General features: G+C 39.2%; 1 protein-coding gene across 1 annotated transcript in view; it reads left to right on the top strand.

Moving 5' to 3' along the window:
• The window catches only part of MRPL1 (mitochondrial ribosomal protein L1), a 92,927-nt gene that overhangs the window by 9,601 nt on the left and 56,361 nt on the right, over window positions 1-26,965 (top strand). Inside the window, exons 2-6 of the mRNA XM_015138465.2 lie at window positions 2,129-2,240; window positions 13,500-13,758; window positions 16,953-17,036; window positions 19,259-19,330; window positions 26,381-26,492. Coding sequence (XP_014993951.1) covers window positions 2,129-2,240; window positions 13,500-13,758; window positions 16,953-17,036; window positions 19,259-19,330; window positions 26,381-26,492 — 639 coding nt within the window. The remainder of the gene's footprint in view (window positions 1-2,128; window positions 2,241-13,499; window positions 13,759-16,952; window positions 17,037-19,258; window positions 19,331-26,380; window positions 26,493-26,965) is intronic.

Below are 26,965 nucleotides of genomic sequence, written 5' to 3'. Positions count from 1 at the left end.
AAATTACAAATGTTTATATCCTTTGTCAGCAAATTCACCTCTAGAAATTCTATAAATATACTTGTGCAAAATGATGTTTGTATAAGGTTATTTACTTTGCACTGTTTGTAATAGTAAAACATTACAAATGACCTAATGGTTGGTCACTGATTAAGTAAATTATATAGCCACACAGTGGAGTACTTTGCAACCTTAAAAGATAAAATCTTTTTTTTTTTTTTTTTTTGAGACAGATTTTCACTGTCCCTCAGGCTGGAATGCAGTGGGGCAACCACAGCTCAGCTCACTGTAGCCTCAACCTCCTGGGCTCAGGTGATCCTCCCACCTCCATCTCCCAAGTAGCTGGGCCTGCAGGTGTGTGCCACCACCATGCCTGGCTAATTTTTTGTTTTTTGTTTTTTTTTTTTTTTTGAGACAGAGTTTCACTCAGGCTGGAGTGCAATAGTGTGATCTCAGCTCACTGCAATCTCTGCCTCCTGGGTTCAAGCAATTCTCCTGCCTCAGCCTCCTGAGTAGCCACCACGCCCAGCTAATATTGTATTTTTAGTAGAGACGGGGTTTCTCCATGTTGGTCAGGCTGGTCTCAAACTCTGAGTTCAGGTGATCTGCCTGCCTTGGCCTCCCAAAGAGCTGGGATTACAGGTATGCGCCACCACGCCCGGCCCAATTTTTTGTATTTTTTTTTTTTTAGAGACAGGGTTTTACCATGTTGCCCTGGCTGGTCTCAAATTCCTGGAGTCAAGAGATTTGCCCACGTTGACCTCCCAAAGCGCTGGGATTCCAGGCATGAGCCACCACACTCGGCAATAAAATCTTTATAAACTGATATGAAATGATCTCTCAAATATATGCATGTACACATACCTTTATGAAAGGCACACATAAAATCTCATCTACATCTCATGTATATATGTGTGTATGTTTGTGAAAATAGGCTGTAGTACCTTTAGGTGAAAAAGCAAGATGGAGTAGTGATTAGAGTATGCTACCATTTTATAAGAGGAGGAAAATATATTGGTACCTATATGTTAATATATGTATCTAATGTTTCTAAAAAGATACATAAGGTATTGCTAACATGGGAGAGAAGCTGGGGGCCAGGTATAGGAGGAAGACTTTACTTTTGTAATCTTTAAATAAAAACATATTTGTAGTATTTACACATGCAAAAAAAATAGGTAAGATATAAAGAATAATAATAGCTTGAAATTCTAAATACTCGCTATTAAGCTTTAAAAAAAATAGAACATTACCAATACCTTCAAAGACCTGTGTACCTTTTTCTTATTTCTCACAGCTCAAATGCCCCACTTTGTTCTTATTTTCAGAAGTACTTGGGCAACTGTGTTAATGTCTTATCTATTGTAAAAATGAATAAATAAATTATTTAAGAAATTTCGGGATACATATACATATTCGCTAATAATAGAGCTAACATACTCTGATGAATATGAAATTGATTAAGTTAAAAATAAATGAAAACCCCAGAGCCTTGAGAGGCTGAGGAGGGAGGCCCACTTGAACCCAGGAGTTCAAGGTTATAGTGAGCTATGTTCATGCCAATGTACTCCAGCCTGGGTGACAGAATGAAACCCTGTCTTTAAAAGAAAAAAAAAAAAGATAACACAGTTCAAATATTAGATGTATTTACCTGCTTTTAGTTTTAAGAACTGTGGTTTCTATTACACTTTTTTTTTTTTTTTTTTTTGAGATGGAGTATCGCTCTGTCGCCCAGGCTGAAGTGCAGTGGCACGATATTGGCTCACTGCAACCTCTGCCTCCTGGGTTCAAACGATTCTCCTGCCTCAGCCTCCCAAGTAGCTGGGACTGCAGGTGCATGCCACCACGCCGGCTAATCATTTGTGTTTTTAGTAGAGATGGAGTTTCACCGTGTTAGCAAGGATGGTCTTGATCTCCTAACCGCGTGGTCCACCCGCCTCAGCCTCCTAAAGTGCTGGGATTACAGGCATGAGCCACCGTGCCTGGCTATTATTATACTTTTAAAAGAAGGATTAAGAATCACAAAATATTGAATGTTTTCATTTTTAAAATACTGATTTTTAAAATTAAAAAATTATGAATATAATTATTGTTTAATGTTAATATTTTATGTGTTTTTCCTTTCAAGCCTTGATACATCATCAAAGGCATAGCCTTTCCAAGATGGTTTATCAGACATCAGTTTGTTCTTGTTCTGTAAACATTCAAGTGCCCAACAGACATTTTGCTGCTGCTACAAAGTAAGTATTTTTTTTAGTTATTATTTCATTTGTTATTTAATTTTTTTAAAAAAGCATGTTTAGTTCCATAAAGATTTACGAGGACATATAGTCGTAAAAGTTTATTATTTCTGCTTTGTCAACCTTATAGTCCTGAAGGAAAGATAAGACATAATAATACTTAACATTTATTGAACACTGATGTTCAATAACTAACTTATTCCCAACAGCAACCTTATGAGGAAGCTATTGTTATTATGCACATTTTACAGAGAAGAAAATCGAGGCACTGGTAGGTTATATAACTAGCCCAAGGTCAGAGAGCTACTAAATTTTAGAGCTAGGATTTGAATCCATGGAGTTTATTCCAGAACCAAAACTTTTTCCTGTATGCTTTCACTGCCTTTTTAGAACAGAACCCACTGTCTGTTGCAATTAATGAATTTTAGTTAAGGTGTTCTCTCTGTGTCTGTTTCTTTCTGTTCTTTAAATTACATTTTTTCCTTTTAGGCACTTTTTATACATCATGTATTAGAGGATTATCCGTACTATGATTACATAGTAAGATTTCAGATTTGCGTAGTATATATATTGGGTAAAAATTTATATTATTTTGACTTGGCACGGTGGCTCACATCTATAATCCCAGCACTTTGGTAGGCCAAGGCAGGCAGATCACTTGAGCTCAGGAGTTCGAGACCAGCCTAGCCAACATGGTGAAACCCCGTCTCTACTAAAAATACAAAATTAACAGGCACTGTGGCTCACGCCTGTAATCCCGGCACTTTGGGAGGCCGAGGCGGGTAGATCACAAGGTTGGGAGTTCAAGACCAGCCAGGCCAAGATGGTGAAACCCTATCTCTGCTGAAACTACAAAAATTGGCCAGGTGAGTTGGCAGGCACCTGTAATCCCAGCTACTCGGGAGGCTGAGGTGGGAGAATCGCTTGAACCTAGGCAGCAGAGGTTGCGGTGAGCCGAGATCGCACCACTGTGCTCCAGCCTGGGCGACAGAGTGAGACTCCATCTCAAAACAAAAAACAAAAAACAAAATTAGCTGCACATAGTGGTGTGTGCCTGTAATCCCTGCTACTTGGGAGGCTGAGATAGGAGAATCACTTGAACCTGGGAGGCAGAGGTTGTAGTGAGCTGAGATCGCACTACCGCACTCTAGTCTGGGCAACAGAGGAGACTCTGTCTCAGAAATAAAATAAGATAAGATATATGTAAAGGAATGAAATGTGTTCTCTCAACTTTGTATTTCCAAGAGCAGGAACTGGTTTCTTTACAAAAAGCTCTAGATAATAATAGTTAAAATTTATAGAATGCTTCCTTTGTGCTAGGCACTATACAGAGCACATAGCATATATTCATTTAAATTTCACAACACCCTGTGAAGCGTAGATACTATTGTAAGTGTTTCACGGATGAAGGAATGAAAGCCCAGAGCTTAAGTAATACGTTGAAAGTTACACAACTGGAATGTGTTTGAGGAAGGATTTCTGCCTAAATTTTCTGACTTTAGAACTATCACACTCTTCATGATTAGTATATAATAATAGAATCATTGGCTCTGGAGGACAGGGTCTGCAAAGCAAATAGAGTTCCATGTACAAAGATCTTACTTTATGATGAAATTTGTTAGAATACAGTCCTTAGGTTATGGGATACCCAAAATGAAAACTAAAGGGTGGAAAGTTTTTGCTGACTGTAAATTTTTGCTTAATATATTCTTATTTCTGTAAACTTAATTTAATATCAGGCAACTGTGCCTCAGTTGCCTCTTATTTAGCATACTTTGTTGATCATCTGCTGTAGGCCTGGCACTGTGCAAAGTGATGATATGAAGATGAACAAGGCACACATTCCGTTTCTCTGTCTTTGAGATTTTCACAGTGAACTGACAGCAACATAAACAATTGCTTTTTGTTTTAAATGAATTAATTAAAATGAGTTAGTTAACTCTGAGTAGATAAAAGATGATTCATGGTAAAAGATAGAAGATATTCATGGTAAGCATAGTATGTATGAAAAGTTGGTCGTCTTCCCACCCCGTCCTTTAGCCATTTGTAATGGTCTGTGCATATATAAGTACATGAATATATTATTTGTTTTTTACATAAATGGTAGTGTACTATACACCCTGTTTTGCATATTGCCTGCTTTTTTTTTTTTTTTTTTGAGACGGATTCTCACATTGTTGCCTGGGCTGGAGTGCAGTGGTGCGATCTTGGCTGACTGCAACCTCCACCTCCCGGGTTCAAGCGATTCTCCTGCCTCAGCCTCCTAAGTAGCTGGGATTATAGGCGCCTGCCACCACGCCAAGCTAAGTTTTTGTCCTTTTAGTAGAGACGGGGTTTCACTCTGTTGGCCAGGCTGGTCTCAAACTCCTGACCTCGTGATCCACCTGCCTTGGCCTCCCAAAGTGCTAGGATTACAGGTGTGAGCCATCGCACCCGGGCCTCCTGCATTTAAGTTAGCAATATATCATGGAAATAGTTTCATGTGGAGCTGTCTAGTCATTTTAACTGCATTTCATTGTGTGAAATGTAGTAGTGCATAATTTATGTAACTATTCCCCTATTGATGCACATTTTTCTTTCCAATCTTTTTCTATTACAAGTGATTATGCAAGTGAATAATCATGCATATAGATCGTGTCAAATATAATGAATATGTCTGTAGCATTAACTCTGAGAAATAGAATCGTTGGGTCAAAAGATGTGTGTATTTATAATTTTGATAGGTAATACTAAATTGCCTTCATAGAAATCTTGCCAGTATTTTTACCAGCAAGTATTATTGGACTGCCAATTTTCCCATGTATAGTATAGTCAAATTTTTTTATCTTTGACAATTTGATAGGTAATAAATAGCATCATTATATTTATATTTCTTTTATTATTAATGAGGTTGTATACCTCTTCATATGTTTAAGAGCCACTTTTTTTTTTTTTTTTTTTTTGAGATGAAGTTTTGCTCTTGTCACCCAGGCTGGAGTGCAGTGGTGCAATCTCGGCTCATCGCAACCTCTGCCTCCCAGGTTCAAGCGATTCTCCTGCCTCAGCCTCCCTAGTAGCTGGGATTACAGGCATGTGCCACAAGGCCCGGCTAATTTTTTTCTTTGTGTTTTTAGTAGAGATGGGGTTTCACCATGTTGATCAGGCTGGTCTTGAACTCCTGACCTCAGGTGATCTGCCTGCCTCGGACTCCCAGAGAGCTGGGATTACAGGCGTGAGCCACCGCACCTGGCCCATTTATATTTTCTTTACTGTGAATTTTCTGTTCATGTCCTATTCTAATTTTTTGTTGTTATTGATATGTAGAGGCTTCTCTATATATTGTTATATACAAATATGATACTCATATGTTATGAACTAACATGTCTGTGATATAACTTGCGATTAGTATGACTGTTTTAACTGTCATATTAGAGGATTGGATCAAGTACCGTGTGATCACAGATGAAATGTCAATTCTATACAGGAAAGAGTAGGGCAAGAAGTATTTGATCTAGGTCTTGAAAGATAGAATTTTGCAGGGGGCAGAGTGCGGTGGCCCAGCACTTTGGGAAGCCGAGGCGGGTGGACCACTTGAGGTCAGAGGTTTAAGACAGCTTGGTGAAACCCTATCTCTACTAAAAGTATCAAAAAATTAGCTGGGCTTGGTGGCGCATGCCTGTAGTCCTGGCTACTCAAGAGACTGAGGCACAAGCATCGCTTCAACCTGGGAGGCGGAGGTTGCAGTGAGCCAAGATCGCACCACTGCCCTCCAGCCTGGGCAACAAATTGAGACTCTGTCTTAAAAAAAAAAAAAGGAATTTTGCAGGGGAATTGGTTGAAAGGTATTTTGATAGTGCAGAGACAGGAAAGTGAGTGATACAGATAAAAACATAACTGATTTGGTTTGAAAATAAGATAAATAGGGAGGTAACAGAAATGTAGCCAGAAAGGAGTCTTCCTTTGAGTGTGAATAGTGCCTGGCTTCTTTTTGTTGTTAAGTTGCTGGAGTACCGCTTGTACCAGTTTACATCTCCACTTAATAATTAGTGAGGAGTACATGCCTAACAACCTTGGATCCCATCAATCTTCATTTGTGTTTCTTCACTGTATTTCTTTCTTTTTTTTTTGAGATGGAGTCTGCTCTGTTGCCCAGGCTAGAGTGCAGTGGCATGATCTCGGCTCATTGCAGCCTTCACTTCCCAGGTCCAGGCGATTCTCCTGCCTCAGCCTCCCGAGTAGCTGGAATTACAGGTGTGCACCACCACACCTTGCTAATTTTTGTGGTTTTAGCAGAGATGGGGTTTCACCATGTTGACCAGGCTGGTCTCGAACTCCTGACCTCAAGTGATCTGCCCGCCTTGGCCTCCCAAAGTGCTGGGATTATAGGTGTGAGCCACCAAGCCCAGCCTCTTTACTGTATTTCTGGCTTATGCCTTTTGCCTCTTTTTCTGTTGGGCTTCGTCTTTTTCTCTCTTCTCTGTAAACATAGTTGTTTATTAGGGATACTAATTATTTCAAGACTATTGTATCTTTAAATGTTTTCCTTTATACCTTAGAAATGTTTCATTTTGTCTACCCCAAGTTCTATTCCAGTATGGTTTTAAATGTGCTCTTCAAAAACCTAGAAAGCATAGAACAAGAAACATGCCTACTCTTAAAAAACCATGAAAATTTATAAGCAGATGGTTTTTTGCATGTCTGACAATAAAAGTTACTTAGTAGTTTGATGAGAATCATAGTATTCATAATTTTAGTTGTAGCTTTATTGTTTCATGTACTGACTCTATAATATACTAAAAAATGTTTTTTTTTTTCGTGGCTAGATTTTGTTTTTTATCAGGATCTGAATGGAGTAGAGGGGTATGTGCTAGCTTCTCTTGCCTCTGTCCTTCTGGCTCTCCCCTCTCCCCTGTGTGTGTGCAAGCATATATCCTCTATTTGCCAGTAGCAGATCCTGATTTTTAAAAAGGCCACTAGGTTGAGTCTGGTTTTGTTTCTTTCTTGACAGTGGGTTTTTTTCTTTTTCTTTTCTTTCTTTTTTTTTTTTTTTGAGGGGAGTTTTGCTCTTTTTGCCCAGGCTGGAATGCAATGGCGTGATCTTGGCTCACTGCAACGTCTGCCTCCCAGGTTCAAGCGATTCTCCTGCCTCAGCCTCCCGAGTAAGTGGGATTACAGGCGTGCACCACCACGCCCAGCTAATTTTTGTAGAGATGGGGTTTTACCCTGTTGGCCAGGCTGGTCTCGAACTCCTGACCTCAGGTGATCCGCTTGCCTTGGCCTCCCAAAGTGCTGGGATTACAGGCATGAGCCACCGCACCTGGCCTGACAATGGGTTTTTTTCTTGCTTATGTCAGAGGTCTGAATGCCAGATATGTCGTGTAGGGACTGAAGTAAATAATATTTACGCCTGCAAACAGGCATGCCCCTTCATCTGTCAGAGCATTGGGTCAATCTCGTCAGAAGCTGAGCTAGGTTTTGGTTTTGTTGTTGCCATGGTTACCAGCTTCAAATTTATATAGTTTCCTTGTTCTTAGGGTGGGGGCTGGGTTGCTGGAGGGTTTTTCTCAACCGTTCCTGTTCCATGCTCAGTTTTCTGCATTCCCTGTGCAGCTGTGCCTCAGTGGCGGGGATGGGGTGGGTCACTCTTTTGCCCCCTTCCCTAGCAGTGGACTTCTATTCCTGGTGATGGGTAGTGGGAGGGAATTTTTTTTTCTTTTTATAGTAAATCTAGCCCTACTCTTAAGTAGGCCCAGTGCAGCTGGACCTTGGGGTTGGGGTTTTCTCAGCATTTCTGTTCCTTCTCTTCGTGGCACGACTAATCTGTTGCATGTCTTATGGGGAAGTTTCTTAACCATTCTCTAGCTGGATTGGTACAGGATACTGGGCTCAGGACTATTTCCTGCCCTGCTCCCAGTGGGTAGAAGTGTTGTAGGTTTTTATCTTTCTCCCTTCCACCGTGAGACACAGTGCATATTTACCTGTGCCTTTTCCTGTGTGCCTGCAACCCTCGGGGGGTGGGGGTGGGGGCACACTTCTAATCTTCTGCTTTGCTCCAGTCTTTCCTGGGACCACCTGGTGGGAGGTATGTGGAAAATGGCCTGTGAATTGAGTGTGAACTCCCTGTATGCCTGGGTCTCCCAAGAGGTTTATACTGTCACACTAGTCCTAAAATTTTAGCTGATTGTTTCTTACCTGCTTGCCTTTTGTGCTCTGGCACAAGAGAGACTGTGGTGGGAACTGGAATGTGGGACTGACTCTGCTTGGATTTCAGGTTATTTGCATTCAGTCTCACTCTGTCATGGGTTCAAGAAAAGTTGTGATTTTATCAAGCTCTTTCTCATTGTTAATGGTCTTTCCAGCTTTTACATTTTAAGTGGAAACAGAACTTCTGCATTTAGTTTAAAAGGTAATGAGTAAACCAGCATCAGAGATGTTAGTGCATTTATTTATGTGATTACACTAAGAAATAAGAATTCCAAGTATTTCCATTCCATTAATATGCCTTAGGCATTTTCTCTTTAGTTCTGTTTAGTTCATTTTAGTTTGACAGAGGTTGTACGAATTTCCCCCCACTCATGTCTCAATGTAAAGGATTCTTCAGCCTTGGAAAGACTTGGATGGGTCTGTTGGGGTTACAGATTTTCAAAGGCCTTAAAGTGAACTTTATTATATCTCTGATTTTTAAAAATCATATTTTAGGCCCAGCACTTTGGGAGGCCGAGGTGAGCAGATCACAAGGTCTGGGGTTCGAGACCATCCTGGCCAACATGGTGAAACCCTGTCTCTACTAAAAATAGAAAAACTGAGCTGGGTGTGGTGGCAGGCACCTGTAGTCCCAGCTACTTGGGAGGCTGAGGCAGGAGAAATGCTTGAACCCGGGAAGTGGACGTTGCAGTGAGCCCAGATGGCACCACTGCACTCCAGCCTGGCAACAGAACGAGACTCCATCTTAAAAAAAAAAAAAAATCATATTTTATGGGCATAACCGTGGAATTTCATGTTTTTGGAGTTAGGAGACAGATGAGGCAGGGAAAAGTTATTGCTTGTGTGCAGTCTCTTATTACTCTTTTAATCTGTGTGGTTTAGTTACCTAGGTAACTACAGCTAAGTTCTATTCTCTTTGATTCAGACTGCCAGGTGTTTGTCCTCTACCTTCCCAAAAACCTTTCTAGTAGGATTTATTGTATTCTCTGAGAATCACAGTATTTAAGTGTTCCTGATAGAGCTTTATATAATTGCATGAACAAAAAAGTTCTTCTGAATGTGATTCTTACGATTAAAGATAGCTACATTTTGGAAGGCCATGGAAAACAGGCGACAGGTCTGTTAGATTATTGTGGAAGGAATTTGTTAAATTGCAGTTCTTTTTTTAAGAATGCATTTTTCCTGAGAGTCCTATTTGATCAATGTTACAATGTTACACTTTTTTTGTGTTTACAAATATTTTCACTCAACCACTTTAAATATTTTGTGAAACAAGGTCCAAAGTATAAATAAATTGCAATATACCCAACTCAGTCTCTTTATGCAGCAGACTTTCATTGAGTTTTGCAAATACTTATTAATTTAAAAAGTCATATTTCAGCCTTGGGGAATATCAGATTAATTGTAAATTAAATGTATAGGTTCAACTATGATTGAAAATTTAGTGGCGAATTCTGCATTTATGTAAAGTAAGCCTGGAGGCTACAGCTAGAACATTTTGTTTATTTTAAATAGGAGAATTTATTCCTAAAACAGGCTCTCCAAAATCCTTCTGTTGGCTTCTCTGCTGCTTTGCTAAATATAAAGTAAAAATATGGTTTCTCCAGTTTGGAAGGTTTCAGGATTTTGTGGAGTACTTCCAAGGTAGCTATTGAGATGTGTTGTATCCATTTACTTGGGCACTTGCTTAGACTTGTCATCAGTCCAGAAGGACACCTGTGCCCCATTACAAATAAGCATTGTCATTATCTAATATTCTGTTGAATTGCTCATTAGCTGGGAGGGTACTATTATTAGTGGTGTTAGTAAGGATTTATTGAGTACTAAAAGTGAGAATGGAATTATACGTTGAATTGGTTTTTGAGGCCTTTTTAAAAAAAATTGTTTTATTGTCATCCATTTCTTTCACATCAATTTTATAGGACCTCATATTCATTTTCTTCCATAACAAATTACCATCTCTGCCACAACAAATTACCAGAAACTTTGAGGCTTAAAACTACACAAGTTTTTCATTTCACAGTTCAGTAGGTGAGCAGTCTGGCATGGATCTCACTGGGCTAAAGTCAAGGTGTTGGCAGTTTTTTTTTCTGGAGCCTCTAGGGGATAATCCATTTCCTTGCAATCCCCAGCTTCAAGAGGCCACCCACATTCTTTAACTTATGGCCCTCATCATCCTTCATCTTCAAAGCAATGGTTGGTTGCTTGAATTTCTCTGGTGTCATTTTCCCATCTCTGTGTGATGCAGTTGGGAAAGGGAAAAGACTCTCACTTTTAAGAACTCATGTGATTAGATTGGGCCCACATAGATAATCTAGGATAACTCTCCATCTCAAGGTCTTTAACCTTATCTTGTCTGCAAGGTCGTGGTTTTTTGTTTTTGTTTTTGCTTTTTTTGCCGTGTAAGGTAATATATTTACAAGATTTGGGAATTAGGATATGGGTCTCTTTGAGGCATTATTATTCTGACTACCACAGAACCCGAACATCTTTCCAGAATACTATTACACTAATTTAAAACTTTTATGGTTAGAAGAGTATAGGCATGATTTGAATTAATGCTGAGAAATTTCTTCAAACTCTTATCTGCCATTACCTGTTGAATATATTTTCTTAGATATTTTGTAAGCACCTTGTTAGCTTTTGCTATGTAACAAACCAGTTATTTATCATTGCCCACATATCTATGGGTCAGCTGACATAGGCTGGGTTTGATGGATGTCTCTGATGACCTTGGCTGGACTTGCAGTGCATCTGTAAGTTTGCAGGTCAGCTGAGAATTGTCTAATGTAGCCTGGGGCTCTGTGGAGGCAGCTCTGTTACACATGTTTCTCATCCTCCTACCTTTGAGCTAGCCTAGGCATGTTCTTCTAATGAAAATGGCAGAAATGCAAACATGAAAGTAGAAACATGTGAAACTTCTTTTGGCTTAAGCATAGAGCAGGGAAACTGTCATCTTTGCTTTATTCTGTCAGCCAAAAATAGTCACATGGCCAAATAAAGGGGCTGGGAAATATACTCCTCCTCTTTAGTGGGAGGAACAGCAAAGTCATTTAGCAAGGGGCTTGAATGGAAAGGAGGTAAAGAATTGGGACCAATGATACAATTGACCCCATACTCAAACTTTGTATCCCCCAAACTGAACTAATCTCTGTGACTACCTCCTTCACCAGAAACCTGTTTTGCCTTCTTTATTTATGATCTTAGTTAATGATTCTATTCTATGCCTAGTCACCCAAGCCAGATACCTAGGAAGTATTTTGGAGTCTTCGTTTTCTCCTTTTCCCATCTTCAATATTTATTTGTTTATTTTTTTGAGACAGGGTCTCACTTTGTCACCTAGCTGGAATGCACTGGCATAATCATAGCTTACTGCAGTCTCAGACTCCTGAGCCCAAGTGATCCTTCCAAATCAGCCTCCTAAGTAGCTGGGACCACAGGTGTGTACCACCATGCCCAGCTAGTGTTTTTAGTTTGGTAGAGGCAGGGTCTTGCTATATTGCCCAGGCTGGTGTTGAACTCCTGGCCTCAAACAGTCCTCCTGCCTTGGCCTCCCAAGGTGCTGGAATTACAGGCGTGAGCCCTCGTGCTTGGCCCAGTATTTAGCTTGACAATTATTCTCTAATCTGCCATCTTTTCCAGTCTTATTACTGTTGCTACTCTGGTTCAGGTTCTCATATCTCTGAAAAGAAAGGGAGGGAACAGACTCTCAATTGTTTTCAATCCTACTTCCTTCAGATCTATCTCTTATGTTGCAGCGGAATACTCTGCCTAAAATACAGATGTCACTCCTATTTAGTGACTTCTTATTACCTCTAGAGGATGCCCCCTCTGCTGTCTTTTCTAATCTCATCTTCCACTCTTGCCTACCTTCTCTTTTACCGTTTTAGTTCAGAAGTCAGCAAACTTTGGCGAGTGAGCCAATCTTGTTTACTGACTATATTTGCACTACAGTGGCAGCGTTGAGTCATTGCAGCAGAGAACATATGGCTTACAAAGCTAAAACGTTTACTCTCTGTCCTTTACAGAAAAAGTTTGCCAACCCTGCTCTAGTCATGTAGAACTTATAATAGCTTCCTTCTTACACTATTTTATTTTATGCCTCAGTACTTTTTATTACGTTGTTTCTTTTCCTGACTCTTATTTTTTAAATAACAGCTTTATTAAGCTATAATATAATTACATATCATACAGTTCACCGATTTGAAGCGTGCAGTTCATTGGTTTTTAGTACGCTTACAGTTGTGCAGCCATCACTGTAATCAGTTTTAGAGCATTTTCATTGCTCTCCCAAAAAACCCCATGCCCGTGAGCATTCACTTCTTGTGCCCTAACCTCCTATTCTAGCACTAGACAGTCACCACATCTACTTTTCAGTCTCTTAGGTTTGCCCATTCTTGATATTTGGTGTAAATGGAATAATATGTGGGCTTTTGTGACTGGCTTCTTTCACTTAGCTTAATGTTTTTAGGGTTCATGCATGTTGTAGCATTGATCAGTATTTCATTCTTTTATTAATTGCTGATTAATGTTCTGTTATATGGACATATCACATTTTATGTATCCATTCATCAGTTGATAGATATTTGGGTTGTTTCTACTTTTTGGCTGTTATGAATAATGCTGCTAAGAGCATTTGTGTACTAGATTTTGTGTCATATGTTTTCACTTCTTTGGGTTGCTGACACTTCCTTATCCATTAAGAATTGACTTTGGGGTCATTTCCTCTATAACTTTTCCCTAGCCTCCTAGGCTGGATTGAATGTCTTTTCTGTCAGGCTCTGATGATGCTCTTGTATTACTACATAACATTGAAATGACCTATTAGTATGTCTCTCTGCTCTACTCTTCTGTAAGTTTCTGGAGAGCAGCGTCAGTGCCATAATTCAACTTATTCATAACTTCAGACATTAGAAAAGTTCACTTCATGTTTGTTGAATTAGAAAAACTGTAAAGCAATCTATGCTTTTGAATTAAAATATAATTCATCCTTTTTTTCTCTCATGTTCATTGGCTTTTTAAAAAAAAGTCTCTTAGAATGTATATTGACCTAACTCAACTTTATTTTCTTTTAAGGTCTGCAAAGAAAACAAAAAATGTTGCTAAAGAAAAAACACCAGATGAGAAAAAAGATGAAATAGAAAAAATAAAAGCGTATCCCTATATGGAAGGCGAACCTGAGGATGATGTCTATTTAAAACGGTTATACCCGAGGCAGATATATGATGTGGAGAAAGCTGTTCACTTACTTAAGAAATTTCAAGTTCTTGACTTTACTGGTCCAAAGCAAAGTGTTTATCTTGATTTGACACTGGATATGACACAGGGAAGGAAGGTATGTAGAGTCTATGAAAATAAGTTTACTTGTGAACAGTGGCTCTATGAATTGGTGTTTCTTTATTTTATTTTATTTTATCTTATTTTATTTTATTGTTACTATTATTTTTGAGACAGCGTCTTGCTGTGTTGCCCAGGCTGGAGTGTGGTGGTATGATCTCAGCTTACTGCAGACTCCACCTCCCGGGCTCAGGTGATCCTGCCACCTCAGCTTCCTGAGTAGCTGGGACTACAGGTGTGTTCTACCATGCCAAGCTAATTTTTGTACTTTTAGTAGAGATGAGATTTCCCCATTTTGCCCAAGCTGGTTTTGAACTCTTGGGCTCAAGCACTCTGCCCTCCTTGGCTTCCCAAAGTGCTGGGATTACATGCATGAGCTACTGCGCCTGGCCTCTTAATTTTAAAAATTACTGCCTCTCATAATTTTTCGAAAACTTCATGCTCTTTCTGTACTTTAGCATGAAAAATATGTTTGTTCATTTAAAAATTTTCCAAATATAAAATTTGTTGAAAACACTCTAGAGAGTTAACATAGATTTCCTGTTTCCCCTAAGAGTCACTAGTATAAATTTCAACAAAAGTAGTGTTAAAATTAATTGAGGTATCACTGTAACTTTGAAAAGTGACTTAAACTGTCTAGGTGACATGTTTCTTCTCTGTAAATGAGGGCTCTGAATTAGCTCAGTGTCCTTCAGGTGTGTTCCTTGGGGTCCTGGTTTGAGACTTAAGTTTTCATAGGTGGGATTCCAAGCTCCTCACTCTTGCTTCAACCGAAGCTTCTCTGCTTTATTTGTTTATATACTGAAATTCAACAGAGTACTATTGATTATAAAACTCTAAATTAGAAGCAGGAAAGACACTAGCTTAATATTAAGAACTATTATATAGCCCTAAATCCCTAAATTTTATAAGCTTCTTGCTTAAGAGTTCTAATTTTTTTAGAAATGATTTTAATTTTTATTCTAAAGATGTCTCTTTTTTTGACAAACTAGAATGTGTAAGTTTTTAAATGTAATTTAACAAGCTCAACAACAGCAATGCTAGAGCACCTAGGAGGAGGCAATACAACGCAGTCTTAAGAGCACAGGCTCTGGAGTCCGCCTGCAGTACAGACCGGAAACCTGCTTCATTGCTTTTTGAGTTTGGGTTTCTTTACTTCATGACTTTGGGTTTAATGCTTAACCTCTTCAAATCTCAGTTTTTTCATCTCTTTCTAAAAGGGAATAAAAGGTCAAGGATTAAACGAGATAATACCTGTAAAGGACTTAGTATGTGCTTAATAATAATAGTCAACTTTTACTGAAAAATTTTCTGTATACCAGATACAATGCTAAATGTTTTGCATGTGTTTTCTCATTTAATTCTATAATAATCTCGTAAGAGGAAGTTGAGGCATAGAAAGTGAAATAACTTGCCAAAGGTCATAGATTAGGGGGCAAAGGTAAGATTTGAAGCAAGGCCTGTCTCATTTCTTTGTTCTCATTTATTAGAAACAGTTTATAATAGCCATGTTACAATTTTTTATTTTGTATCAGAGTGTTACTGTTCTTTTATTTTGAAAATTTTGTACTGTTCAAGATGATCACTTTCTCAGTCAACCATTAGTGTAGTTCAAAATGATGTTTTGTAGCACCACAGGCTTCATTTCATACATGGAAGCTGCTTGTAAACTAGTGACATTGAAAAGATACTATTGCCTTCCTAAGGCTTTTTTTTTTTTTGTTCTTCATAGAGTGCTTATACAATAAGCCAGTATTCCACAGGGGATGCTATTATTGCGACTGCTTACCATTGAGAAATTTGCTGAAACCAGTTGTGACATGTTAATGGCAAAGGAATGCCAGTCCGTAAAACTAAGCTGTATGACTGATATAAAGTATACTTAAGAATTTGTCCCTCCAGGCCAGTGCAGTGGCTCACACCTGTAATCCTAGCACTTTGAAAGGCTGAGGCGGGCAGATCATCAGGTCAGGAGATCGAGAACATCCTGCCTAACACAGTGAAGCCCCGTCTCTACTAAAAATACAAAAAAAAAATTAGCCAGGCGTGGTGGCGGGTGCCTATAGTCCCAGCTACTCGGGAGCCTGAGCCAGGAGAATGGCGTGAACCTGGGAGGCGGAGCTTGCAGTGAGCTGAGATCACACCACTGCACTCCAGCCTAGGCGACAGAGCAAGACTCCGACTCAAAAAAAAAAGAAAGAGTTTGTTCCTCCTTGTCTGCAAAGAAATCCCCAGGAGGATGTTTCTACTCAAAATAAGGTTTTTCTAAAAATATTGATCTTTCAATCAGTTTTATTATGGGAACAACCACCTTTTCTTCCAAACCTTAAGGCTGCAACAAAACTTTGGAGGGCCTAGAACTTGTTTCTCTGTAAAGTCTCCCTAAGAGATCTAGGCCTCAGGCCTCTATAGTTTCTGGTCAAAATGACTGGACAGATTAGTTTAGAGGTCCTGTAAAATCTCCACCTATATTAGCGTGCCTCAAATGCATGCCATTGTTTATTTAGGATTTTCCAATTGACTTTCTAAATAAATCTGAAAGTGGTGATGGTCTAGGTTGTTTCAAAAATAGAGTCAACTCAGAAGATCCCTTTAGGCTTGACATTTTGTCTTGGGTTTAGGGTTTACAATTCCTGATAGTTTCAAGCCAGTGATGGCAATTGGGGGTGACCTACTGGGCAGATCAGCTGGATATTGTCTATTGTTCAGCATGTATAGCTGTATTCATGTCTCCCTGATGGTGTCAGAAGATTACGTGGGTTTAAAACAAATTTAATTGAAGGTAGCAAACATTTATTATTCATCAGATGGAAAGCATTGTACTAGTGCTGGGGAAGATGTTATGCAAACACATTTCATAATATTTGAGAGACTGTGATGAATGATGTAGAGATAGAAGCCAAGTGGCATGGGATTATGAAGCTGGAAAAAGATTTTAGTTTTTTATTCTCAAAAAAATATAATCTTGAAAAAGTTTCTTGAAAAAGAAATATAATCTCTTGTGCTTTAAATTGTAATCGATGAATAGTAATTCATGAATAGTAATCAATGAATAGTTCTGAATTAATGGAAGAACATAGAGTAGAATCAGAACACTGAAAACAAAACATGTCTGTTCTTGTTTTATATAGAGTATGTGAGAGACAGAAAAGATTAACTTTACATAATTATTTTTCCTTGTTGCGTGTTTAGAAAAACGTGGCGCCATTTACCAGTGTTCTTAGTTTGCCATACCCATTTGCTTCGGAAATCAATAAAGTTGCTGTATTTACAGAGGTAAGTAACTTCCATCAACTATTTATATCATTTAATTTTTTTTAGAGATCACTTAATTATTATTATTTAGAGATCACTTAATTATTAACCAATGATTAGCACCCTGAATAAATGGAGTTAGAGAAAATCCTAACATTCACCTAGTCCTATTTTCCCCTTTTGGAGCTCAAAACAGTTAGATAATTTGTTTGAGGTTATGTTATTAGCTTGAGAAAGAGCTAGATTAGAACATTAGTTCCATCATTACCAGAATGCTACATTATGTTTCTTACAAGAAACTGATGAAAAGAGTGGAATTTATCAATTTATCCTACTAACTCCTGCTTTGTGTTCAAACTTCCCTCCCCAAATAACAATAAGATGATTTTAAATCAGTGGAACCATTTAGTGCTGTGGTGCCTTAGAAAGCACAACTTTTAAAAGAATCTAGTCTTTTTTTTTTTTTTTTTTTGAGACGGAATCTTGCTCAGTCGCCCAGCCTGGAGTGCAGTGGCGCAATCTCGGCTTACTGCAAGCTCCACCTCCCAGGTTCATGCCATTGTCCTGCCTCAGCTTCCCGAGTAGCTGGGACTACAGGCGCCTGCCAGCACACCTGGCTAATTTTTTTTGTATTTTTAGTACAGAAGTGGTTTCACCGTGTTAGCCAGGATGGTCTTGATCTCCTGAGCTCGTGATCTGCCCGCCTTGGCCTCCCAAAGTGCTGAGATTATAGGCGTGAGCCACTGCACTCCTTGCCGAAAGTATCTAGTCTTTATAAAACTGTCCTGTATTTATAAATGTTTGTTTCTAATGTGTTTATGAATTTCTTTTTTAATCATCCACAAACCATAATTGTTCTGAATGTAATATCCCTGATTCTTTTAATTGAAAAGTGATGCATTCAGTTCTTTTTTGAGACAGGGTCTTGGTCTGTTGTCCAGGCTGGAGTACAGTGGTGCAGTCATACTCACTATAGCCTCAGACTCCTGGGCTCAAGCAATTCTCCTGCCTGCCTTAGCCTACTGAGTAGCTGGAACTACAGGTGCTAGCCACTATATGGCAGGCTAATGTTTTTTCTTTTTTGAGATGGAGTCTTGCTCTTGTTGCCCAGGCTGGAGTGCAATGGCACAATCTCAGCTTACCGCAACCTCTGCCTCCCGGGTTCAAGCGACTCTCTTGCCTCAGCCTCCCGAGTAGCTGTGATTACAGGCATACACCACCACACCTGGCTAATTTTGTATTTTTAGTACAGACAGTATTTCTCCATATTGGTCAGGCTGGTCTCCAACTCCTGACCTTAGGTGATCCGCCTGCCTTGGCCTCAAAGTGTTGAGATTATGGGCATGAGCCACCATGGCGGGCTAATTTTTAAGTTTTTTTTTGTAGAGATGGGGGTCTCACTTTGTTGCTCAGGCTGGTCTGGAACTCCTGGCTTCAAGCGATCCTCTTGACTCAGCCTGCCAAAGTGTTGGGATTACAGGTGTGACTCACTGCACCTGGTTTGCATTTTCTTTTCTTTTTCTTTTTTTTTTTTTGAGATGGAGTCTCACTCTGCCACTGAGGCTGGAGTGCAGTGGTGCAATCTTGGCTCACTACATCCTCCCCATCCTGGGTCCAAGGATTCTCCTGCCTCAGCCTCCTGAGTAGCTGGGACTACAGGTGTGTGCCACCATGTCCGGCCAATTTTTGTATTTTTAGTAGAGACAGAGTTTTGCCATGTTGGCCAGGCTAGTCTTGAACTCCTGACCTCAGGGGAGCTACCCACCTCAGTCTCCCAAACTTCTGGGATTACCAGTGTGATCCAGCCACGTTTTCTTTTTTTTCTTTTTTTTTTTTTTTTGAGACGGAGTCTCGCTCTGTTGCCCAGGCTGGAGTGCAGTGGCCGGATCTCAGCTCACTGCAAGCTCCGCCTCCCGGGTTTACGCCATTCTCCTGCCTCAGCCTCCCGAGTAGCTGGGACTACAGGCGCCCGCCACCTCGCCTGGCTAGTTTTTTGTATTTTTTAGTAGAGACGGGGTTTCACCATGTTAGCCAGGATGGTCTCGATCTCCTGACCTCGTGATCCGCCCGTCTCGGCCTCCCAAAGTGCTGGGATTACAGGCTTGAGCCACCGCGCCTGGCCCACATTTTCAATTAAAAACAAAAGCTACAATTTGTACTTTGAACTGTGATACAACATACTTCAAAGCAGACTGAATGTATTTAAAATTAATGACTCATGTTCAAACTGTGTGTTTTGGTAGAATGCATCAGAGGTCAAAATAGCAGAAGAAAATGGAGCTGCATTTGCAGGAGGCACTAGTCTGATACAGAAGGTACAGTGTTGTTTTCATGTTCATTAGGTATAGAGATGATTCTCTTATCTTTGCCATTCTTTGATTTATTATATGTAGAACACTAGTCTCATATCTTACAATAAATAGTTAGTAGGTCTTTATAAGAGCAGGAAAAAAATTTCCAACCTTTTTCAGTTTCAAAATGAAGCTAGGAGAAAATGATCCAGACAGTCTTATTTTGTGTGTGTATGTGTGCCTGTGTGTGTGTGTGTGTGTTTGAAACAAGGTCTCTCTCTGTTGCCCAGACTAGAATATGGTGGTGCAATTATGGCTCACTGCAGCCTTGAACTCCTGAGCTCCTGAGCTCAAGCAATCCTCCTGCTTCAGCCTTCTGAGTAGCTGGGACTAAAGGTGCATGCCACTACACTCGGCTAATTTTTTTGTAGAGATGGGGTTCTTGCTTGTTGCCCAGGCTGGTCTTGAACTCTTGTCATCAAGAAATCCTCCTGCCTTGGCCTCCCAAAGTACTGGGATTACAGGTGTGAGCCACCACACCCAACCTCAGATATTCTAATATTGATTATATATGACTTACATTATTGTGATGATGGTGATTATTATTATTAATACTATTTTTTGCTTGCTTCTTTTTTGTCTACGAGAGTTTTGTGGATAGATAGGAAAGGGCAATGTGACTCTGGTTTTGAATGTAAGGTTTAAAATGAAATCCAAAAGCTTGCGTGGATTTCATTGATACCCATGGACACCTCTGTTCATGTTTTGAAGATCAAATATTTGTGGGGTTTTTTTTGGAGTGAAGGTGTAATTCACTTAGTAGATCATAAAGTATGGTATCTGCCCTCTATAATGTTGGTGCTTTTGGTTCCTGTTAATTTTTAGCTCCTAATCCTTTCAGAGTGGCATAGGCTCAGTATGGTAGCAACAAATGATTATATAGCCTGCCTTTTTTTTTTTTTTTTTTTTTTTTTTTTTTTTTTGAGACGGAGTCTCGCTCTGTAGCCCAGGCTGGAGTGCAGTGGCCGGATCTCAGCTCACTGCAAGCTCCGCCTCCCGGGTTCACGCCATTCTCCGGCCTCAGCCTCCCGAGTAGCTGGGACTACAGGCGCCCGCCACCTCGCCCGGCTAGTTTTTTGTATTTCTTAGTAGAGACGGGGTTTCACCGTGTTATCCAGGATGGTCTCGATCTCCTGACCTCGTGATCCACCCGTCTCGGCCTCCCAAAGTGCTGGGATTACAGGCTTGAGCCACCGCGCCCGGCCTATAGCCTGCCTTTAAAAAGTAACACAGCTTTGCTGGGTGCCGTGGCTCATGCCTGTAATCTCAGCACTTTGGGAGGCTGAGGTGGGCAGATCACTTGAGGCCAGGAGTTTGGGACCATCCTGGCCAACACGGTGAATCCCCACCTCTCCTAAAAATACAAAAATTAGCTAGGCATGGTGGCACATGCCTGTAATCCCAGCTGCTTGGGAGGCTGAGGCATGGGAATCTCTTGAGGAGTTTGTAGTGAGCTGAGATTGCGCCTACACTCCAGCCTAGGCAACAGAATGAGACTCTGTCTCCAAAAAATTAATAAATAAAATAAATAAATAAATAAATAAATAAATAAGAAAATAATGGAGCTTGGGGAGCCGCTTTGAAACCAAGGACTTTTTTTTTTCCTTTTTAAGACGTAGGAAGAAGAGGCATGGAGTTATTTCTGAAAATACAAAAGATTTTTCTTAGTGTTCTCTCTGAAAGTTTCTCCTCTAAATAAAATCATTTATGTTATGGATTTTTTTTTTTTAATTATTATACTTTAAGTTCTAGGGTACATGTGCACAACATTCAGGTTTGTTACGTATGTATATATGTGCCATGTTGGTGTGCTGCACCCATTAACTCGTCATTTACATTAGGTATATCTCCTGATGCTATCCCTCCCTCCTCCCCCAACCCCACGACAGGCCCTGGTGTGTGATGTTCCCCACCCTATCAATTCAACAAGAAGAGCCAACTATCCTAAATATATATGCACCCAATACAGGAGCACCCAGGTTCATAAAGCAAGTCCTTAGAGACCTACAAAGAGACTTAGACTCCCACACAATAATAATGGGAGACTTTAACAACCCACTGTTAACATTAGACAGATCAACGAGACAGAAAGTTAGCAAGAATATCCAGGAGTTGAACTCAGCTCTGCAGCAAGTGGACCTAATAGACATCTACAGAACTCTCCACCCCAAATCAACAGAATATATATTCTTCTCAGCACCACATCACACTTATTCCAAAATTGACCACATAGTCGGAAGTAAAGCACTCCTCAGCAAATGTACAAGAACAGAAATTATAACAAACTGTCTCTCAGACCACAGTGCAATCAAACTAGAACTCAGGATTGAGATACTCACTCAAAACCGCTCAACTACATGGAAATTGAACAACCTGCTCCTGAATGACTACTGGGTACCTAACGAAATGAAGGCAGAAATAAAGATGTTCTTCGAAACCTATGACAACAAAGACACAACATACCAGAATCTCTGGGACACATTTAAAGCAGTGTGTAGGAGGAAATTTATAGCACTAAATGCCCACAAGAGAAAGCAGGACAGATCTAAAATTGACACCCTAACATCATAATTAAAAGAACTAGAGAAGCAAGAGCAAAACACATTCGAAAGCTAGCAGACGGCAAGAAATAACTAAGATCAGAGCAGAACTGAAGGAGATGGAGACACAAAAAACAATTCAAAAAAATTAGTGAATCCAGGAACTGGTTTTTTGAAAAAATAAACAAGATTGATAGACCTCTAGCAAGACTAATAAAGAAGAAAAGAGAGAAGAATCAAATAGACACAATAAAAAATGATAAAGAGGATATCGCCACCAATCCCACAGAAATACAGACTACCATCAGAGAATACTATAAACACCTCTACACAAATAAACTAGAAAATCTGGAAGAAATGGATAAATTCCTAGACACACCCTCCCAAGACTAAACCAGGAAGAAATTGAATCCCTGAATAGACCAATAATAGGCTCTGAAATTGAGGCAATAATTAATAGCCTGTCAACCAAAAAGAGTCCAGGACCAGACGAATTCACAGCCGAATTCTGCCAGAGGTACAAAGGAGCTGGTACCATTCCTTCTGAAACAATTCTGATCAATAGAAAAAGAGGGAATCCTCCCTAACTCATTTTATGAGGCCAGCATCATCCTGATACCAAAGCCTGGCAGAGACACAACAAAAAAAGAGAACTTTAGACCAATATCCCTGATGAACATCGATGCAAAAATCCAATAAAATACTGGCAAACCGAATCCAGCAGCACATCAAAAAGCTTATCCACCATGATCAAGTGGGCTTCATCCCTGGGATGCAAGGCTGGTTCAACATACGCAAATCAATAAATGAATCCAGCATATAAAGAGAACCAAAGACAAAAACCACATGATTATCTCAATAGATGCAGAAAAGGCCTTTGACAAAATTCAACAGCGCTTCATGCTAAAATCTCTCAATAAACTAGGTATTCATGGGATGTATCTCAAAATAATAAGAGCTATTTATGACAAACCTATAGCCAATATCATACTGAATGGGCAAAACCTGGAAGCATTCCCTTTGAAAACTGGCACAAAACAGGGATGCCCTCTCTCACCACTCCTATTCAACGTAGTGTTGGAAGTTCTGGCCAGGGCAGAAGTTCTGGCCAGGGCAATCAGGCAGGATAAAGAAATAAAGGGTATTCAATTAGGAGAAGAGGAAGTTTAATTGTCCCTGTTTGCAGATGACATGATTGTGTATTTAGAAAACCCCATTGTCTCAGCCCGGAATCTCCTTAAGCTGATAAGCAACTTCAGCAGTCTCAGGATACAAAATCAATGTGCAAAAATCAGAAGCATTCCTATATGTTATGGAATTTTTTCTGGGGAGGAGGAAGTAGATAGGAAATAGTGACTTGAAAATTTATCCTTTGTCTCATATTCAAATTTTCATTTGGGGAACTTTTAACTGGACACATCCTTTGAGATATACAGCAGTGCTCATAGTTTTTTTTTTTCCTCCCCTAAAAGTACTCTAAATTTGGTGAGGATTCGGGATTTTTAAAGAGGGTCTTCAGAGTGATTTTTGGTTACAGAACTAGTGGAAAGTAGGAAGAGTATGCTTTAATACAGGTTCTAGGCCAAAGTCTGTGGTACCCAGTTCTTTCTGATGTGTTATTTATTTTAATTAAAAAATTATTAAAACTTTTTTAATTATTAAAAAATAATCATCACAAATGTTTGGGAATTTGAGAATAGAGCTGGGTGTCTAGAATCAGAGAACTAATCTTGAGTTTGTATACAGCTTTCTATTTTCTTCTTGCAACCACAAAAGTTACCTTGTAGAGCTGTCATAGCCACTCCTCTGGTTCTTTTTTTTTTTTTTTTTTTTTTTTGAGACAGAGTGTCGTTTCATCACCCAGGCTGGAGTGCAGTGGGGTGATCTTGGCTCACTGCAACCTCTGCCTCCTGAGTTCAAGTGATTCTCCTGCCTCAGCCTCCCTAGTAGCTGAGATTACAGGTGCCTGCCACCATGCCCAGCTAATGTTTGTATTTTTAGTAGAGACGGAGTTTTGCCACATTGGCCAGGCTGGTCTCGAACTCCTGGCCTCAACTGATCTGCCCACCCCAGCCTCCCAAAGTGTTGGGATTATAGGCGTGAGCCACTGCTCCCAGCCAAGCCACCACACCTGGCCTTTGGTTCTTAAATGTTAAGCAAGGAGTTACTTCTCAAGAAAGAAATGGTAATGGAGCAGAAAGTGATGAAGCTGTAAGTTCAGTAAATGAAACACATTTTTTAAAGTAACCCAAATAAGGAAGACAAAGACATTTTAAAATTCTGTAGTATAGAAAATATTAACAGGTACAGAATTTCTCTTTAGGGCCCCAGTAGAGGGTCTGTTAATAGAGAGAGCATGCCACCTGTGTACGGCATCATAGAATAAGTTTGCAAGTTACCCCATGGTGACTTTTTAAAGCTAGTCCATGTTATTTTTAGAAGGTATTCAGGTTATGAAGTAAATTTAATACAGTTTTGTAAATAATACTATGGCTGCAATTTTTTATACATTCCTGTGTTTTTAAAGTATCATTTTACTTAGCTCTGTAAAATGCCAAGTAGGATAAATATACATAGTCATTTCTTTTCTTTTCTTTTCTTTTCTTTTTTCTTTTTGAGATGGAGTTTCACTCTTGTTGCCCAGGCTGGAGTGCAGTGGCGCAGTCTCGGCTCACTGGTCTCGAACTCCTGACCTCAGGCGATCCAACCTGCCTCAGCCTCCCGAAGTGCTGGGATTACAGGTGTGAGCCACCGTGCCACATAGTAATTTCTTAGATAATACATTCATTTATTAAATTTATTTTACTTTATTTTGAAACATCACAGATATGCCTGGTTCTGAGTGATTTTAAAGTAATTCATATTTTTACTCGTCTCTAAGAGCATGATTTCCAGCCACCATTTTTTAATATTCCAAGATATAATCTTACTTACAGCATAACTTCCAAACATAATTTTAATTTAAAGGAACATGTCATAGAATTAGGATTGGAAAGTCTTGGAATAGAAATCTCACATACAGTTCTTTGACATTTAGAAATTACCTCTGCTTTCCTATTTCCAGTGATGAGAGCCCTGGTTCTGGACCCACACTGCCTGTATTTCAGTTCTAGCTCTGCCTCTTAGGTGTATACAGACTGACTCATCCTCCCCTGAGCCCTCAGTTTTTTTAATCTGGAATGTGTGGTCAATATTGGTACCTGTCTTAAGGGTTGTGGTGAAGACTGGATGTTCTAAATTATATTAAACGTTTAGCAGAATGCTTGGCACATGAGAAGTGCCCATTTAATGTAAGTTACTGTTAAGGAGAGGAGAGTATGTTAATTAAGGACTAAAAATTTGTACAAAGAATAGTAACAGAAGGATAAAATTCCATAGTCATTGCTTAATTTTGTCAGAATTCAAGTTTTTAATTCACTGTGTACCCCTAAATCAAGGCTTTGAATGGCATATTGTGGTAAGATTTCATACAAAGAGAATCATTGATAAAATATTTCTTGCTCAGGCGGTGGCACAATCTTGGCTTACTGCAACCTCTGCCTTCCTGGCTTCAAGCTATCCTCTCACCTCAGCTTCCGGTTACCTGGGACTACAGACGTGTGCTACCACGCCCGGCTAATTTTTGTATTTTTTGTAGAGACGGGGTTTTGCCTTATTGCCCAGGCTAATTTCAAACTCCTGAGCTCAATTGATTTGCCTGCCTTGACCTCCCAAAGTGCTGGGATTACAGGTGTGGAGTTTAAGTGGAGTATATTGTATATTTAAGTGAAGTATATTAAGTGGAGTTTAAGTGGAGTATATTGTACTAGTATAATAGTTATTTTAGGCGCTTGCCTGAATTAACAAAAATGTTTTCTAAAAATTGAATATTAATTCCTTTGTTCTGAGAATGGATATAGAGTATGGATAATAAACTATAAATGAACTCGTCTTTGATCACCCCCTCTTCTTTTATTCTTAGTTATTGGTGGTAAGGTTTCAGTTTCTTTGTGAAAATAATTATAAATTCAGTTCTCTGATGCTCTAAATTTAGGAAGCTAGTGGTTGCTAGTGAGTTTGGCAGTTAGTGGTTATTAATTTTACATGTGATCTGTTGCAAAATTTTCAGCTTTTGTAGGTTTCTTCAGTTTTAATAAATATATGAATTTAACTTTGTGGGATTCTGTGAGCCATGCACACATTCATTGCTGTGTTTTAACTTGTGACACTTTTGCCTAACACAACCCAAAGGAAGAAACCATTAATTTTTTTTTTTTTAATGGATGTGACTGTTTTTAAAGTAAAGGAAAATGTTTTGCTTCTGATGGTTTTTATAATTGGCAGGTGTATTTGTATGATCCTTGTGTTTGAAGAAAATAATTGTGCTTAATGTCTGTTTTCTGAATTATAAAGGAAATGACTATGTTGTACTTTTTCAGAACGATAAAGCTTTTCATCTCATCTGAGGTCACCTTTCTTTTTTTTTTATTTTCAGATTTGGGATGATGAAATTGTTGTAGACTTTTATGTAGCTGTTCCAGAAATAATGCCTGAACTTAATCGATTAAGGAAGAAGCTGGGTAAAAGATTTCCAAGGGTTTCTCGAAGTAAGAGAATTCCTATTATTTCAATATCCTGTCGACAACTTTCTTGTGAACTTTGCTTAGTTAGGAAACAAAGTTGTTCATATATATGTGGAATAAATAGTATGTCCTGGTATTTGAGTTTGAGTTACAAGAACCTATGGGTTTGATTTTTTTTTTTTTCCCGCTTTGGCATTAATACTGGTAATCTAATATGATTTGAAAACCTAGTTACTTTATAATACCAGTTTTTAAAATTTAGATAAAAGTCTAGCTCCCAATTAGTGAAATGTATTATCCACTCAGTATATTATCATCATACTGTTTTATTGGCTTTCATCCCTGTTTATCAATATAATATGTATGTCCATTTATTTAAAAATGTTAAACGTATGTATGAATGTTGACCATATGCATGGCTCTCGAGGTAATTTCTCTTAAGAAGTTTTCTGCTTATGGATATTTTCTCCTTAAGAAATCGAATAAGAAAGTTAAGA

This window comes from Macaca mulatta, chromosome 5 (genome assembly GCF_049350105.2).
Source record: "Macaca mulatta isolate MMU2019108-1 chromosome 5, T2T-MMU8v2.0, whole genome shotgun sequence".
NCBI classification, from domain to species: domain Eukaryota; kingdom Metazoa; phylum Chordata; class Mammalia; order Primates; family Cercopithecidae; genus Macaca; species Macaca mulatta.
This window is presented reverse-complemented; position numbering and strand designations above follow the sequence as displayed.